Source organism: Amia ocellicauda, chromosome 2 (assembly GCF_036373705.1).
Source record: "Amia ocellicauda isolate fAmiCal2 chromosome 2, fAmiCal2.hap1, whole genome shotgun sequence".
Taxonomy (NCBI): domain Eukaryota; kingdom Metazoa; phylum Chordata; class Actinopteri; order Amiiformes; family Amiidae; genus Amia; species Amia ocellicauda.
Genome location: NC_089851.1, coordinates 23,717,919 through 23,731,413, shown reverse-complemented (window position 1 = coordinate 23,731,413; position 13,495 = coordinate 23,717,919). Strand labels below are relative to the sequence as shown.

At 35.4% G+C, this 13,495-nt stretch overlaps 1 protein-coding gene across 4 annotated transcripts in view; it reads left to right on the top strand.

The window, feature by feature from the left end:
• ctnnd2a (catenin (cadherin-associated protein), delta 2a) overlaps window positions 1-13,495 on the top strand; it is a 315,486-nt gene that overhangs the window by 287,088 nt on the left and 14,903 nt on the right. For all 4 annotated transcript variants that reach the window (XM_066721567.1, XM_066721557.1, XM_066721537.1 and 1 more), the window contains one exon: window positions 9,229-9,355. In XM_066721567.1, the coding sequence (XP_066577664.1) occupies window positions 9,229-9,355 (127 nt within the window). The remainder of the gene's footprint in view (window positions 1-9,228; window positions 9,356-13,495) is intronic.

Genomic DNA, 13,495 nt, shown 5'->3' with positions numbered 1-13,495 from the left:
TCCTCTCTGACTTAATCTGCTTTGCATTCCATTTGCTAAACTTCGTCAGCCCAGTTGTTGCATCGAAAAAAAAAATGAAGCCAGAAAATGTGTAAATGCCTTTCCTGATACCAAATTGTAAGGATTGTGTATGGGTTTAATACCAATTATGAATTACCTATGATGAAAATAGCATCAGTTCTCTGTTGACTTGGGTACGTTTTGACAATTTACACACTTCACAATTGGAGTGATTTAAGTTTTCCAATTTCTTAACAATGTATATGTATATAGTTCATTTTCTTTTAACCATTAAACACTGAACCAATAGAAAACTTAAATTAAATGTGTCCATTTCGGACAATGTTTAGTTTTTTCTCTATTTCTAAAATGCAGTATTGTGTAATGATGTAAGGTGTCCCCACCCAGAAGTGAAATAGTGTATTGAAGAGAGACAATTCATCACAGTTTCATGCTGTGTATACATATACAGACACATTTAAATACAATGTTTACAAATGGAAAATTATTACAGTGCGTTGCAAATGTATTTTAATAAAACAATGTAAAATATACATTTCAAAAGTATATAAACTGAGTTGACGGAGAGTGTAAGAGTGCTATATTTATATGTTTAGTTCTTGTTTTTTGGCTTTCTGATATGACTATTCTAAAAGAAATCAAAATATTAAAATTAGTTTAAGCCTTGACAAACTGTGACAAACTGTCACATCAAATCTATTGCTCTCTGAAATAAACAGAATGGAACAGCATTTATTAAGTTTAGTTTCAAAATAATGCCAGTGGGAATGTTTTACATCTCTGAATTCAAAATTTGATCTCTGTAATATTGGCCTTTGGATATGTGGACATACAGTGTTCATTTTAATATTATAATTAAATCTGTCATGGAAACCTCACAGAAATATTTTTAAATATCATATCCATGGCATGTTGCATATATTGCAGTTTCGTTTTTTGTTTACATATTGCATCTTCCTTGAATACTTTGCACAAATATGAATGCTTCACAAGTGTGCAAACAAGCCTCACTCTGTAACATGTGCATTACAACCCAGTGTGCTCTCATTGCTTATCAATGCAACAGAACAAAGAAACTGTTCTGTTCTATACACATATTTAATTCAGCAAGTTATGCTGTGAAGCCTGAATTGCCAGGATGCATTTAGATTCAGTGGTGGCTTTCTGAAAACAGAGCCAAATCCCTGCAGTGGGCCTTTGCGTTCAGATGCGACTGGATTCACTGAGAAATGGCCTCATCATGCACAGCTTCATCAGAATCCTACAAACGTAGATTGTAGCATTTTAAATATGCCAGGGAGCGTGTGCCCCTTTACCAGATACCATTTTCTTTTACGATTGCTGTCTTGGGATCACTGTTACTGGATAGGATCTGATTTAAAAATTGAAGATAACATGTAGATAAGAACAGTTATTCTGTCTGCATTTGCTGCCAAAATAAAGCTTTTTTTTTTTTTGCTTTTATGTTCGTATACTCCCCTGAGCACTCCTGGGAAGTGCCTGTCATCATCTGTCTGATGTCAAGACAGACAGAAAGACAGAACTTGAGGAATGGATAAATAAATGTTTTTATTTACCAGGGACATTTTAACACCACATAAGATACATTGTACCCATATTTAGCCGTTACCTAATTTACATCAGAGATCCCTGGTTGGGTATGATAGATAGATAGATAGATAGATAGATAGATAGATAGATAGATAGATAGATAGATAGATAGATAGAAGGCAGGCTTTTTCTCTTTTGTATTTATTTTCCCAGAATCCTAGAGGATTTTTGATTAATGAACTAAAGATCTTTTTCGACTGACCTCAGAAGTCTCCTAACCAAGACAGACAGTGCTTAATGAAATCAGACAGTTTTAGAATGGAAGTTTAAAAGCTTGAAAAACGTGTTCCCAAATGGACACAGAACATGTGAGCATTAACTAACGAGAAGGAGCACGTAAGAGAGGCCTGATAGAAACAGGAAAGGGAAACCTAATCTTGCGACAGACTTGCCTCTCCAGGGCCAGAAATAGACCCCTAGAACACCAGAGAGGATTTGAACTTCAGAGAACAAACACACAGCTGTGTAGCTGAGGCTGTGAACTGGACGAGGATTACAAATTAAAAATTAAATATTGCTGTTAAGGAAAAATATATATATATTGATAACCATCTCTATATTAAATGCTCCATTTCTATTCATGAATGTTTGCTTTTTCCACTGTGATATTAAAGTGTTCAGAAACAGGAAGTGCTTTTATGATAGAAAATGTGTATTTCCTTTTATTAGTTTTATTACAGGCTCTGAGCTGGATTATTTTGAACCAGTTGCAACTCATTCACCATAGTATTAGCAGTATTAAACCCAAACAGTGATGGTATTATAAGAATAAAGAGTTGGGGTGCAGTTCCTATATTGCTCAGCAGCCATGGAAGTGGTCACATTCTCACCGCCTTAAAACTGAAATAAGAACCTGCAAATTAGATAAATAACAAATCAAAATAAATTAATGCAAACTTAGAGTGTACTGTGAAAATGTATACTGCTCGCAGTTTCTGCAAAGAAAGTGTACACTGTGCATGATGTCATAACATCTTTTTACATAGATTCAGGCAACTTTTTTTTGTTTGCTCATGGAGACTGCTGTGATTGGCTTATATTGAATTTCTTAGTGCCTGCTCATTTTGTAAGCCATTTCAGTAAACCATGTCTCCTCTCTGTTCAGAGCACAACTGCATCTGAAGAGACAGAGGGATGAAATGCTAATAGTGGAAGATTTTTTGGGTTGTTTTTATTTTTATTTAATCTAGCCCTGTCTTCTGACACTATAGATATTTTTCCTTGGGTTGTTATATATTTTATTTAGTTGCAGCAGGATTGTGAGCAGCATACATTATTACTGGTAACTCTTTTTAAAAAGTGTCTAATCACAAAGGGGGAAACAAAACACGGCATGCTTTAATAATGAATTACAAACTAGAGTTCAAATGTAAAACCTAAAAACTATTCAGATGTCCTCATAAGAGCTAAAGAAAACAAAATAGTGTACTTAAATAATAAATTTCAAATACACTGAATTTGCCTCACAGCATTGGAAGGATGGGTCACTGTTGACAACTTAATCTTTATTTAAACCCATCATAAAAATAGGTTCTAAACTGAAACTATTGCATGCTAGCTACAGATGAATAATTAACCAAATGTATAGGTCACTAGTGTCAGAGTGATGAACATTTGCATCTGTTTCTGTTTCGTTATATGTACAATAATGCTCTGGAGTACTCTTTCCATGTTGAGTTAACAGATTAGAAAAACATTTGAGTAAGCAAAACTGCTTTTATATATATACACACACACATATAATGTATGTATCTTTATACTATTACTGTAGTTTTATTTGTGTCACAAAAGCAGTTTTGCTTTGTTTTGTCGATGCAGTTGTTAGTAATTGGCATTGTGTTCGTTTTTTCATGACCACCGCACCAATGGGATAAAACAATCTACATCTTTTGTATTATATGTTTAGTAAAATGGCTTGAGATGAATACATCTAATGTCCCCAACTCTCTCCAGAATCCCATCTATAGCCTATACAGTTATCCCTTTGCTTTGTGTGTATAAAAGAATATGTTATATGTTTGGTCTGTGTCACACTTTTGGCTTACTGGTAATGATATCATTGGCACATGTTTCAAGAGATTGTATGGGGGGATTGCAGGGTTAATTAAATGTGACCATCAGTCGAGTCAAGGCAGAACATTTTTATATTACTTTTAATAAAGGTTCGTGTGACAGGGAGAAAATGAAAACCCCTAGACAGTGCTTATTATCAACACCAAAATAGTACAGATTGCCAAACTGAAAGCAGATGCAACCCCCCCTCTTCAGTGTTATATGGCTTTTGACAGTACACCGCTGCCACAACCAATGACTGCAATCATGGCAATATATTTTTCTTGCTAGATGGATAAACACATAATTATTATTTTTAATTAAAGTCTGAACCATAGGGCTTTCCAACATATTATCTGAAATTCTCACTTCAGGTAGTGAAGTCAAGGTCACAGGGATGAATGTTAAACATGGCTCAGGTTTATCGAGTGTTTTGCCCTGCAAACATAAATTATAATGCATTTATCTTGATATTTCAAGTTATTTAGTAGTTTTTAATTTGTGCAACTTGGACCTCTGTTGAAATAATAGGTAGTGCAAAGAATAAGCATGGACACAGTGTTTCCAGTTTAAATGGAAATAAAAATCATGTGAAGCAGTGGTTAAGAAAGTCAGTTGAACTAACATCAGACCACAGAAGCACTGCGAAGGCCATACAAGTCTACATTCATATTTGAAGTTCAAACTGTTTCTAAAACACAACGGAGGAAGTAAATATGTTTCATCACATCATAGTGAAATATCTGTAAAGTAAATTCCTACCTGAGAAAACCAAAGGTTATTAAACCCCTTTGGGTCCCAGCTGCCTTAAGCTAAATAAAATACAATCCCAAACTTCCTTTAGATGCATTGCCTTCCAGAATGAGCAATTCACACTGAGGTTGTAATTTTCTTTCTTGACTTCTCATGACATGGAGACTGCTTCTAATTCTAATTAAATATCTGAACAAGAAACAAGAAAAGGTGACTTAATTGTCAGTCTTTCAGTGACTGAAAGATCATCAATTAATATTTGAGATTCTCTTCATCTTTGTTTATTTTCCTTGTTTGTTTGTTTGTTCATTTGTCTTTGGCTGGAAAATTAATTGATAAATACTGCTCTTTCAGACTAAGATTTTAGCTTAATGTCATTTTTTTAAATTACCAAGGAACACTCCATTGTGTCAGCTGTGCAGCATCAATACAAATACACAATATATTACACTGCAGTTTTTACAAATACTTTTAAGTGAAACGTTCCTAAGGCTTATTTATAAAAGGTCTCCAGAAAAGAAAACAGAAAGAGGAAACATTTCTCCCTATAATATCAAATATAATTGTAATCCAATATAAATTTTATTTTTTATTAATCGTGTTTAGCTCAAGCTGAATTAGTTATGGTGAAGTGAAGTCAAATAACTTATTCAATAATGACAGATGGATCCTTCCCACTGGATTTCTCATATTCATTTTGGCTTCAAAGAAATAAGAAAGTTTTATGTAGGTAATATTTATTCTCATACAGGATTTAAAAAAAGAATGATGATAATTCAATATAAAGGAAGATCTGTCTGAATAGTTGTACATGGTAGCTTCCACCACCCAAATCAAGCTTGCATTGAAACTGCACCCTCATCATCACACCTCACTAAGATGTATTACAGATTGAACATATTTTATTCATCAGTGTGAACTATGTGGGTTAGCAGATTGAACTTCTGTGTATTCTCACAGAATATAGATACATTTACACTCACAGTAGGAATCATGTGGACTTTGGGAAATATATATATTTCTTTAAAGCCAGCAAAAGAAGCAGACACTGCTGATTCATATGCAAATGTAATTATCTTCTTAAACATATCTATTTTTATTCTCTTGGGGGTCTTTTACAAAATTGCATGGCACCAAAATCCGAAATTAGAAAATCTCAGTGTTAACTTTTAATTAGAAGGAGTTAACCTACTGATGTAATACAGTGGTGTATAGGGTAAGGTCTCTCCTGTCATTACTGCTATACAGTGTCACAGTATTCTGATTATTATTTAGGTAATTGGCAGATTAATTTCCATGAAGCGACAAATGGTTTAACAGTTATATTTAGTTTAGAGAGCAATTAGGGATGAAATTAAGGTTATAATTTGGTAGGGTTAGGTTGAGAGTCCCAGTTAACTCAGGCTTTCATCAGGGTTAGGGTTGCTTTTCTACTACCTTAGCTGGATTGTGTGCAGGTTTATATAGACCTAGCTTGACATTTTGGAGTTGGCTAAGGTTGGGGTTCAGGCAGTTGTTATGGCTTAAAATTGGGCATTTCAAAAATTCCCTGCCACTCGTGTTCAAACCCATGTGCCACTGAGCAGTGGTTGAGAAACGCTGCTCTTGGTATTCTGTCGCTGTTTAACCGTATATCACTTGTATGTGTTTTTGCCCCTTCATGGCAAATTATCTCTTAGATGATAATTATGATGATTGCAAGCTCTTGTCAGATTAACATAGCTTTTAATTGGGTTAAGGTCAGGCAAGTGGAGGGGACAGTGCATCATTTGTATAAGCCTCTTGTTCTTCCTGTCAGTTAAGTCTGACTATATTTAGGATCATTGTTAGACTGAAAACAAATTTCACTCACAACTCCCCTCGAAGCTAGTGCATGACATCAAAGATTGGAGTGCAATTGCTCTTTTATAAATGTATGTTCTATTTTTACTACATTTCATGTTTGTTTTCCAACAAAACAACAAACCCAGTGAATTGCTAGTTAGGAGTTTATTCACCATGGAGCAGTTCACTGAAGCTACAATCTCAGATATTATGGAAATTGTAGTTCTTAATATAAATAACGAATTATGGGCAGAAAGGTTACTTGTTATTTTACTGCGTGGTACTGATATAATCATCCATAGCATCTAAAGTAATTTAAATCTTTGCAGATATATAAATGCATTGTGTATTATTTCAAAAATAACTTCTAGTTATTCATGTGAATAATGTGGTTTATAGTATGTACTGGTGAATAATGTGTGCATTGTTATAGTTGCTTTGTTTTGCCATCACCCTGTTGCAACATGTCTCATGACTTTCTGGTTAAATGTAGGTTAAAGTGAATCTGCAATACAAAAAACAACAACTCCACAGTCATTCATATACCAGAATGAATCAAGTATTAAAAGGGGAATTCTGTCAAAATGGACACCTGAGAGCAGAATTGGTGATAGTTTTTTTCTTTTTTCAAGTTCTGAGATGCTTTTTTTCCGTTAAAAGTATAACGTCACTCCACCATCCTTTGGTGTTCTATTGACTTTGAAATGCTGAAGCCTTTTCAGATTTTGACTTTGTTATATCTTTAAAGTGATATATATATATATATATATATATATATATATATATATATATATATATATTGTTCTTTAATCCTGAACTTAACTGTGCCTAGAATGCATTGCATGGAAACAAAATAATTGACAACCAGACTACACAGTCACAGCCGAATGATTAAAGAATGATTGCAAGAGTCTCAATACATAGCAGCTGCTGTTTAGAGTTCATGAGGAGCATTAGTTGTGGCAAGTTGTTGTAATTTTTGGTGTATGTTCTCTTAAGAATATATTAAACAGTTACCTGCTGTTTTCCACTGTGACTGAAGTTTCAAATACCTGTCCGATATCATTATTTGTAACAAGCCCAATAGTTGCATAGCAACTAAAGTCTTACCTTGCCAACAGGGTTTTATTAAAGCTTAGCACTAAGTGCAGAGAAAACATTTTATGTGGGGCAGCTTTGAACTGAAATGTGTAAAAATGCAAAGACCTTTGCGCTCACTTTAACCTTTCAGAAAAATAAAATATGGCTCAGAAGGACAATTTAATGCCACAGATAAATTCATTCATGTCTCAAAAAGAACTTATGATGCAGGGGACTGTATCCTTACTTTTGGCCATTGTGTAGGTATATAGTAAAATACACATTTTCACATTCTCTCATCCATCATTTGAAGACATTCTCAACTTAATTTAAAAGCTTTTTTTGCATAATTAGGATTGATTTACCCTCTTAATAATTATTTATGTGTTATTTCTCATTCAACACTGGGCATTGGTTAGGTGAAATGGAGACTTAAATTTACAGAGATCAGTTTGAATCCATTTTATCTTTTAAGTACTGGTTTGACTTGCTTTGTTAGTGAGCTGTATGCTCTAGTTTAACCCAACCTATTCTTTTCTTTACTACTCTTGTTTAAATATTGTATCTTAACTGAATTTCTGTGCCCTAAAAATATTTTATTCTACCAAATTAATGGTATTATGATTTGTATTGGTCAAATTAAACAGATATAGATAGATAGATAAATAGAAAAATAGACAGACTAGCTGAGTACATTCTACATGCTTAAAACTAATAATTTCCATTCACATTTTGCCCATAAACTGGGAAGGGGGAGTGAAACTACAAACATATGTAATTACTGCAGTTCCTGATGAATGAATGATGATAATTTAAAGGTATAATCTACCCCAAAAGGTATACGTTTTAGATTAATTAAACTCAGCTTTCATTAAGTAAAGCTGCAGACTGTAGGTAAATGAGCTTCATCCTCACAGCCATTACTCTCTCTGTCACACTTACTGCACGGATAGAAACCCACTCTGTACTTTCAAGTTTCGAAATCAATTTAATTACATTTCATGATGCATCATACTTGACTGGAATCAAAACATGAAATAATTGGGTAACTGGTGAAGATATTTATTTTTCTACTTCATTTGAAATAATCCTTTTACCTCTACAAATTATTTTAAAGACTCTAACGGGTGTATTTATCTGTTTATTGGTTTGTAGTTTTCAGATTCTTCTTTCCAGCAGCTTTACTGTGAAAAAAGCACATATTGGACAGGTTAAACTCTTACATTAGTACTTATCCGCAATGGACCTTCAAGTCATGTCAACTGCCTTTTTTTTCCTAAGAGGAGCACTTGAGCCACTGAGGTTACCCAGCTGCCACATATAGTTTTATAAAGGAGGTTAAACTAGGCTTGTTGCCTCTCTGTATATAACTGGAGTGATCGGTGCACCACTTCAGGCCTTTTGGATTTGGTTTACACCAGAAAAATTAAAGATAAGCATTTAATGCATCTCAATTAACAACACCTGAAGAGATGGGTCTGGTTTCAAAATGTGCAATTCATGTTCACCTTCTAATGTAGAGCCTGCAGGTTTTTCTATGCTGGGATTTCCTTGGTGAGATTGACCTTCTACATATCTGAGCAATATATCTGCACATAATGTATTCATCCATATCAAAGCCACATGATGATGGCGACTGCACCTATACAGGAAAGCAGCTATGGGACTGTTATGGAAGTTTACCACAGTAAATTTGCAATATGACAGTGGCACAGTTTCCCACTGATTATACTATATTTTTACTTTGTTTCACATGGCTGTTATCATGGTTGAATGGTGCTTCTAGGTTAGTCCTTGGGAAATGGCCATTAAGTTCTTTCAGTCCTCACAAGATTAAAAACAGTCAACAAAAACTTCTATTTGCCTTTCTTTCTTTTTTCTCTCCAGGATGGATATTCACAGTATCATTTCGTTGGCTCTTCCTCTACAATAGAAAGGGACAGACAAAGACCATACTCCTCCTCCCGCACACCATCTATTTCTCCAGTACGGACCTCCCCTAACAACCGATCAGGTGAGTCATCGCTCACAGCCTGTGAGACTCCAACAATGAATGCACAGAACATGCTGTCTTCTAGGTGGTACAAATTGTCCTGTGAATTGTCACATTGAATGGCAAGAATAAGCTGTACCTGATCCGTAACTCCAGACACAGAATCCCTTGAAACCTGTGAAAGCTCTAGGTAGCTCTGGAAACTTTCAGTTTTGTATTATCCAGTGATCTGCTTCAAAGGAAGCAGATGCTTTTTCTTCAACACAAAATCAAAACATTTTTATTTAAAAAAAAAAAGAATGTTAATTGATTTCTGCCTCGTCGCATATAGAGTTGTAAGTTATGTGTTGTGTGTTACTTCTGTGTATGATGCTATCTGCCATACTAACCTAGTATTCCAGCAGTCAGAGATTTTGAAGGCTGAACAAGACTAAATGATTTTAGGAAGTATATTAGATATAGCCCAGCTAAGGAGTATAAAGTTCTCCCAACAGGCTTCACTTTCCTATGAAATAGAGAAGCAATATATTCCTCCCACCTACATTTGCTTTTTTTACCCCTGAGGTGTATTGTTTTCTATGGAGCAGTTAGATAGCATGGCACATTTCATTTTACAAGACAAAGCAACAGATACTCATATAGAGCGCATTTTATGGAATAAGCAACAAATTAAAAATGAATGTAACAGAAAAGAAAATGTGGAAGATAATAACTCTTTTACAAAGCAGAGAGGAAATCTGCATGAGATTGTGAATGTGTCTTTCTTCTTCCAGTGGTTATCAGAAAATAATAAATCACATTTCTTAGTCTTGTAAAAGGACAGCAGGAAATGAAAAAACTCGGTGAAAGGCCTGTGTCTGCCTAATTACAATTCTTCGTTGCTGGATTAGGGATTCCGGTGAAAACAAATTAATAACATAAAATGGAGGGGTTAAAAAACATGACATGATTGTATAGTTTGGGATAGAGCAAAAGTAAGAGTAGTAGGAGTATATTATTATTATTATTATTATTATTATTATTATTATTATTAATAATAATAATAATAATAATAATAATAATAATAATAACAATAATAATAATAATAACAATAATAATAATAATAATAAGTAAAAAGTAATAAAAAGTTCCTGACAAAAACTGTTGTGTTCACATGAGTGGAATATGGTTTGATAGCCACAATTCACTGCTTAAGCGATATTTGTCAGGGATATGTGAGGTACACACATGATTAACATTTGTGGTATTATATGCATGCCTGGGGCAAATTGTGTCCACTTGTATTGATCATGTCATTCTCCTTAATTCCACACAGCCATTCTGTAGATATATAACTGTTTGAGTATAATAAAACCCTTGACTTTTCAGCCCCATTTTAACTCCAATCTGCAATATCCGATATTGAGAACATTACATTACTTGTCTCTCTTAGACATCCTGGGGCACTCTTCTCAATTGTCTATGGATATGCCTGCACAGATACCCTGAATTTCATCCATGTTCAATTAGAATAATAAACCAAAGATAATAATGTTAACAATAAGAAATATATCAACTTTGCACATTCCTAAGCAACAGGCAGAAATAGATAGTATATTTTTATTTGATATGGCAGGTGGTAGAGGCATCATTACTCAGTGGGTTAAAAGGAAATAAGAGGTCTGAGGTGTTCTCCTGAAGCCTTGCAGTGAGACCCCTGGGCCGCGTGGTCAGTCATTACATTTAAACCGATGTGTTAGCGAGACATCTGTCCTGTTCGTCCAAGTTTTTTTTTTTAATATATACCGTATATATATATATATACACTCACCTAAAGGATTATTTGGAACACCTGCTCAATTTCTCATTAATGCAATTATCTAACCAACCAATCACATGGCAGTTGCTTCAATGCATTTAGGGGTGTGGTCCTGGTCAAGACAATCTCCTGAACTCCAAACTGAATGTCTGAATGGGAAAGAAAGGTGATTTAAGCAATTTTGAGCGTGGCATGGTTGTTGGTGCCAGACAGGCCGGTCTGAGTATTTCACAATCTGCTCAGTTACTGGGATTTTCACTTACAACCATTTCTAGGGTTTACAAAGAATGGTGTGAAAAGGGAAAAACATCCAGTATGCGGCAGTCCTGTGGGCGAAAATGCCTTGTTGATGCTACAGGTCAGAGGAGAATGGGCCGACTGATTCAAGCTGATAGAAGAGCAACTTTGACTGAAATAACCACTCGTTACAACCGAGGTATGCAGCAAAGCATTTGTGAAGCCACAACACGTACAACCTTGAGGCGGATGGGCTACAACAGCAGAAGACCCCACCGGGTACCACTCATCTCCACTACAAATAGGAAAAAGAGGCTACAATTTGCACAAGCTCACCAAAATTGGACAGTTGAAGACCTGAAAAATGTTGCCTGGTCTGATGAGTCTTGATTTCTGTTGAGACATTCAGATGGTAGAGTCAGAATTTGGCGTAAACAGAATGAGAACATGGATCCATCATGCCTTGTTACCACTGTGCAGGCTGGTGGTGGTGGTGTAATGGTGTGGGGGATGTTTTCTTGGCACACTTTAGGCCCCTTAGTGCCAATTGGGCATCGTTTAAATGCCACAGCCTACCTGAGCATTGTTTCTGACCATGTCCATCCCTTTATGACCACCATGTACCCATCCTCTGATGGCTACTTCCAGGAGGATAATGCACCATGTCACAAAGGTCGAATCATTTCAAATTGGTTTCTTGAACATGACAATGAGTTCACTGTACTAAACTGGCCCCCACAGTCACCAGATCTCAACCCAATAGAGCATCTTTGGGATGTGGTGGAACGGGAGCTTCGTGCCCTGGATGTGCATCCCACAAATCTCCATCAACTGCAAGATGCTATCCTATCAATATGGGCCAACATTTCTAAAGAATGCTTTCAGCACCTTGTTGAATCAATGCCACGTAGAATTAAGGCAGTTCTGAAGGCGAAAGGGGGTCAAACACAGTATTAGTATGGTGTTCCTAATAATCCTTTAGGTGAGTGTATATATATATATATATATATATATATATATATATATATATATATATATGTGTGTAGGTACACATTTCAATTGTGGTGAAGAACAAATGAAGGAGGTTTCCCATAGAAAAGATGGTCAAGTGGTTAGAGTGGTCAGAATAAAAACCTTTCAAAATAATATTTCGTATCCCAAGTGTCACCATAAACAAGCCTGTAGACTGACTAACTGCCAGCGATAAAGCTATCAACTTCCCTCCCCAGGCACCTAGAGGATAGAAAAGAGAGTTTAACAGCAACACCACATAACCCAACATAATGCACTTTTTTTTCTGTAAATGTATCTTTTGAGAGGATATTTCTTCTCCAGGCAGTACAAACTGAATTTTACAAAGTCCAAGATTATATTGTTTTTATCCCTGATCAAGGTAGAGGCTTTAAACAACAAACAGTTACAATGAAAATAATTGTAAATTGTTTCAAAAGATGTATAATGTAGTTTTTAGCTGAAGTTCAGGAGGAAAATCTTGTGCCTGTCTTCCACTTTACTAAGCATATGTATCTGTCAACAAGTGCGCTTTCCCACTTTCCCAGCATTCCTTGTTTTTTATGCCTCCTACATGTCAAACGCCACCTTTGCAGCAGCTCCTTGGCACAGTCCACCTAGTTGGGGGCTTCTGATGGCCTCATCCTCATGGCCAATGCATCGTTCTCTTAGTCAAGCGAGTCTAGACCAAAATAAACATGAATGTCCTTCTATAGACATTTGTTTGCTGAACTCCTGTATTTGGGGTGCTGCAGGGTTTAATTTAGACACTTCCAGACCAAGTTACTTCAGCTCACACGCTCCCTGGAAGCAAACTTAATTAGGTTATTGTTAAATGTTTTGCACAGCTCAATTTATTTAATGTTTGGAGTCTTGACTGTATTTTATTTATCTTCTTCTCTTCATAAGTTATCTTGTTTCTTGAGAGATCTTTGTATCTTGTTTTGATGTATCAAGTCCTCAAAATTGTCTTGCAGTCTATGCGGTCACTCATTATTTTATCATCTTACGGACAACTAATGCACAATATTTGTTTCATTACCACATGATTCCTAAGTTCATTTGCAAGTGGAGAACACATTCAAAGCTATATTATGAATCAGTAGATAAAACTC